At 50.8% G+C, this 5,000-nt stretch overlaps 1 protein-coding gene across 1 annotated transcript in view; it reads right to left on the reverse strand.

Moving 5' to 3' along the window:
• LOC147318254 (rap guanine nucleotide exchange factor 1-like) overlaps positions 1 to 5,000 on the reverse strand; it is a 33,757-nt gene that overhangs the window by 15,361 nt on the left and 13,396 nt on the right. The window contains exons 8-11 of the mRNA XM_086257903.1: positions 2,370 to 2,492; positions 2,142 to 2,291; positions 1,783 to 2,006; positions 1,667 to 1,704 (exon numbers count right to left, since the gene is read on the reverse strand). Coding sequence (XP_086114029.1) covers positions 1,667 to 1,704; positions 1,783 to 2,006; positions 2,142 to 2,291; positions 2,370 to 2,492 — 535 coding nt within the window. The remainder of the gene's footprint in view (positions 1 to 1,666; positions 1,705 to 1,782; positions 2,007 to 2,141; positions 2,292 to 2,369; positions 2,493 to 5,000) is intronic.

Genomic DNA, 5,000 nt, shown 5'->3' on the forward strand with positions numbered 1-5,000 from the left:
GTGTGCATGCGTGTGTTTGTGTGTGTGTGTGCGTGTGTGTGTTTGTGCGTGCGTGCGTGTGTTTGTGTGCGTGCGTGTGTTTGTGTGCGTGCGTGTGTTTGTGTGCGTGTGTGTGTGCGTGCGTGTGTTTGTGTGTGTGCGTGCGTGTGTTTGTGTGTGTGCGTGCGTGTGTTTGTGTGCGTGCGTGCGTGCGTGCGTTTGTGTGTGCGTGCGTGCGTGTGTTTGTGTGTGTGTGCGTGCGTGTGTTTGTGTGTGTGCGTGCGTGTGTTTGTGTGCGTGCGTGTGTGCGTGCGTGCGTGTGTTTGTGTGCGTGCGTGCGTGCGTGCGTGCGTGTGTTTGTGTGTGTGTGCGTGTGTGTGTTTGTGTGTGTGCGTGCGTGTGTTTGTGTGTGTGCGTGTGTGTGTTTGTGTGTGTGCGTGCGTGTGTTTGTGTGTGTGTGCATGCGTGTGTTTGTGTGTGTGTGTGCGTGTGTGTGTTTGTGCGTGCGTGCGTGTGTTTGTGTGTGCGTGCGTGCGTGTGTTTGTGTGTGTGTGCGTGCGTGTGTTTGTGCGTGCGTGCGTGTGTTTGTGTGTGTGCGTGCGTGTGTTTGTGTGTGTGTGCGTGCGTGCGTTTGTGTGCGTGCGTGCGTGTGTTTGTGTGTGTGTGCGTGCGTGTGTTTGTGCGTGCGTGCGTGTTTGTGTGTGCGTGCGTGCGTGTGTTTGTGTGTGTGTGTGCGTGTGTTTGTGTGTGTGCGTGCGTGTGTTTGTGTGTGTGTGCGTGCGTGCGTGTGTTTGTGTGTTTGTGCGTGCGTGCGTGTGTTTGTGTGCGTGCGTGCGTGTGTTTGTGTGTTTGTGCGTGCGTGCGTGTGTTTGTGTGCGTGCGTGCGTGTGTTTGTGTGTGTGTGCGTGCGTGTGTTTGTGTGTGTGTGCGTGCGTGTGTTTGTGCGTGCGTGCGTGTGTTTGTGTGCGTGCGTGCGTGTGTTTGTGTGTGCGTGCGTGCGTGTGTTTGTGCGTGCGTGCGTGTGTTTGTGTGCGTGCGTGCGTGTGTTTGTGTGTGCGTGCGTGCGTGTGTTTGTGTGTGTGTGTGCGTGCGTGTGTTTGTGCGTGCGTGCGTGTGTTTGTGTGTGCGTGCGTGCGTGTGTTTGTGTGTGTGTGCGTGCGTGTGTTTGTGCGTGCGTGCGTGTGTTTGTGTGTGTGCGTGCGTGTGTTTGTGTGTGTGCGTGCGTGCGTGTGTTTGTGTGTGTGCGTGCGTGCGTGTGTTTGTGGGTGCGTGCATGCGTGTTTGTGCGTGCGTGCGTGTGTTTGTGTGTGTGCGTGCGTGTGTGCGTGCGTGCGTGCGTGTGTTTGTGTGTGTGTGCGTGCATGCGTGTTTGTGCGTGCGTGCGTGTGTTTGTGTGTGTGCGTGCATGCGTGTTTGTGCGTGCGTGCGTGCGTGCGTGCGTGTGTTTGTGTGTGTGTGCGTGCATGCGTGTTTGTGCGTGCGTGCGTGTGTGTGTGTGTGCGTGCATGCGTGTTTGTGCGTGCGTGTGTGTGTGTGTGCGTGCATGCGTGTTTGTGCGTGCGTGTGTTTGTGTGTGTGTGCGTGCATGCGTGTTTGTGCGTGCGTGCGTGTGTGTGTGTGTGCGTGCATGCGTGTTTGTGCGTGCGTGTGTTTGTGTGTGTGTGCGTGCGTGTGTGTGGCCTCTCACCTGTCTCCGCCCTCTTCAGCCGGCCTGTCAGCTGAGTCCTGTCAATGTTAGAAACAAGAAAACTTTGGTGACGATAGAAAGTCAAAACCATCCAAACATTTTCAGACCTCGCTGACCTGCTGCTTCTTCTTCGGTGGTAGAATCGGAGCAGGAACCAGCTCAGGTGAGGGAGTGAAGTCTGCGTCCAGCTGTGTGTCCAGATGTGCGTGAGAGAGCTGGTAGGAGGTGTCGAGCTCTCGATGTCGGCTGTTGTATCTCTGACTGAAACCTGGAGGCCTCTGATAGAACATGAGGGGGGACTGATCGCTGTAGGACGAACAGAACTGAAGGTACTCGTGGACTGCAGACAGACAGGTAAGAGACAGGTGAGACACACAGAAGAGAGACAGACGAATGAGAGACAGGTGAGACAGGCAGGTGAGAGAGGCAGTTGAATGGATTTTCCAGTCATACTGTTCTCTCCCTGTTCACTCACTGTGTCGTTTCTTCTCAGGGAGGGGAGGGGGTGTCTTGCTGGGGGACAAAGGGGAGGAGACAGGTTCATCTGGGCCTGTGCTGTCATCACACTGGTCCTCAGGGGCAGAACCGAACCCAAAGCACGGCTGAGTCTGGGAGCTTGTGTTACCTGAAGTTCACAGACAGACAGCAAGTCAGGCTGACGGACAGAGAGGGGGACAGACAAGTCACTCAGGTGTGTCCTCACCTGTGGTGCTGCATCGCCTCTTCTCCGGCAGGGCAGGAGGGAGACAGGAGGAACCAGGGAGAGGGGGGAGCGTCTCTGAGGAGGACTGATCTGTGTCGAGGAAGGCATAGTCTGGATCGTCCTCTGAAGACAAGAAACAGAAAGTCAGAACATCCACAACCACCTCTCCATTCTGATTGGCCGAGCTGTGTGGCGGCTGCGATTGTTTGGAGACAATCGCAGCCGCTCTCAGACAGACTGGTGAGAGCAGATGACTGATTTATAAACAGATTGAACAGGCTGAAATCGATCGGAGTCAGGCTGCTCTGATGAGCTGCAGCAGGGACTCCGCTCCGCTGGTTGGGGTTATGTCCCTATAAAAGCGAGGTTGCTGTGTGCCTGGGTCATTTTGCAGTTGAATGGCTGTCCCGCATCAGCTACGTCACTATTTGTAGACGGAATTTCAGTTTCAGATCTCTGAGGTCTGAGTGTAAGACGTTAATGTGAGTTTCTGTGTCTGCACACGGCAACAGATTGCCATTTTGCACACTCATCACCCATAATCACAGCATCATGACAGATGCATGCATACTTGGAGACTTGACTCCTTTCAGTTGCAGACTGGCAGCAGATTGACTGAACTGCACTTTTATTGCTGTCTTCATGCACCAAAGTCACTCTGAGCTGACTGACTGAGCCACTCAAAGGCAACGAGACTGCAACTTCACTGCAACTTCACTGCGCGCGCTCACTGTAATTTTGGTCATCTCGTTGTCTCTATGCAGTGTGACTGTAGCGTAACCCTCTGTACTCATTTTGTGCACACGGAGACGAATCAGCACATACACAAACAGTGTCACCCCAAACCCCACACTTCCCACACAGCTCACCAATCTGAGCCACGGTCCGAGTCACCCACATCACTCAGGACACTGAGAGTCTTTCTATTGTTTCAGATATATTCCTGCTGTTTTTAGGTGTATATTTTATTTCGGCACAGTCGGCGTGGAGCGTTGTACATGTACAATGACAGTAAAGGGCTTTTCTATTTTATTCTATGAGATGAAAAGATATGTTCATGGACAATCAAAAGAACTGAAATGTTAAAAGTGGTGACTGTTTGATGAAAGTGCCCTGACTGCCTTGGGTCTAAAACAACTTCAAGCTCATTGATGTTTGTTTTTTTAAATGTTTAGTCTGTGTGTGTTTCATCAGCTGCAGGCGTGGGCAGCGTGCAGCTCGCTGATTTATTTTACATCTATTCTGTAAAGGCAAGGACAGAGCAGTTAATAGGATACTGGGGACATGTAGATAACACGCAAGACGCATCACAGTGATGTGATGTCATTCCATTCTTTCTCTTCAGGCGCAACAAGAGAAGAAGAAGAAATACGTGAGAGACTTCCTCTGCAGGTGACTGGCTGTGTCCCAATCCAGCGACCGCACGCTCCGGAGTACGCATTTTGAGACCTATGACGTCACAGCAACGCGACGACGGCTGTCCCACTCTGAAGTGTTCTCCAAATGCACCGTCAATTTCCCCAAATTTGAAGTGTGGTCCGGTGTAGACTTCGTGGTCCCATATATCCCACAATTCATAGCGCGGCGGTGGATGTGGATAATTTTGCAGAAGTGCAGCGGCCGAACAGTAAACTTTCAAAAGTAAGTACTGAATATGACGTCACTTATTTATGAGCGAATGTTTAATAACGAAGAACATTAAAACATTACTGTTGGCCACATGTCAGCAAAGTTATGTGACGTTAGTGACGTTTGTACTAACTTGGTTTTAAAGCCGTTCAATAGTCGACCTTAATCTTACAGAGAATCTGATGATTTTGTGGATAATTAAAGTCAGTCATATATCCACAAACACAACAAGCTGAAAGTCAGTGATGCTGCTCGGTTTGCAGTCCTGAATATCGCGGCACAAGCAGGATTCACTGCACTGTTAATGTGAGCTGTGTTATATTGCTGCCTCTGTTCGGTGGTGTCGAGCCAAACGCACTTTAACGTGTGTTTGAACGAGCTGACGGTTCACTCGTTAAGCTGAAAGAAAGATGCTTTAATCACAGCAGTCACACATGTGTCCACTGCACCATCTGGAACTCTTCTTGTTTACACTCGTAATAACACAAACACTAAATCCTGCTTCTCTGGTGCTGTTGTGTAGCAGTGTGTACACCTGAGACTGCCACCTGTCTGTCTGTCCTGCACTCTCTCTCTGTTTCTTTCTCTCTGATTGTGGAATAAAAGTATGAAGATGTGTTTATAAGTTACACTTGTGTTTGACTCCTGCAGCTTATCACACATTTGATTTCCATGTGTGACGACTGCAAGTGTCCAGAGTGAGGACAGACTGAGGGACCCACTGCTGCACATCATCTGTGAGGCTTTGCAGCCCTGATGATCCACCAGGACAAACTCAGCAGTGTGTGAGGAAGAGGAGGAGGAAGAGCCAGCAGCAGCTGACAGATGGAGAGAATAGACAGACTGTTCCCTGTTTGTGAAGGACTGCTAGGAAAGTTTAACATAACTGTCTGTGCTGAATCAGTCTTATTAGGTAATGTTCAAATAATGTGATCATCCCAGTGTTTCCAGTGTGGGAGAAAGTACTCAGAGTACTCAGGGCCTTCAAGTTACACACTATGA

Source organism: Aulonocara sp. 'chitande type north' Nkhata Bay, linkage group LG12 (assembly GCF_057382095.1).
Source record: "Aulonocara sp. 'chitande type north' Nkhata Bay isolate Kocher_YH1m ecotype deep benthic linkage group LG12, A_spYH_male_GT1.1, whole genome shotgun sequence".
Taxonomy (NCBI): domain Eukaryota; kingdom Metazoa; phylum Chordata; class Actinopteri; order Cichliformes; family Cichlidae; genus Aulonocara; species Aulonocara sp. 'chitande type north' Nkhata Bay.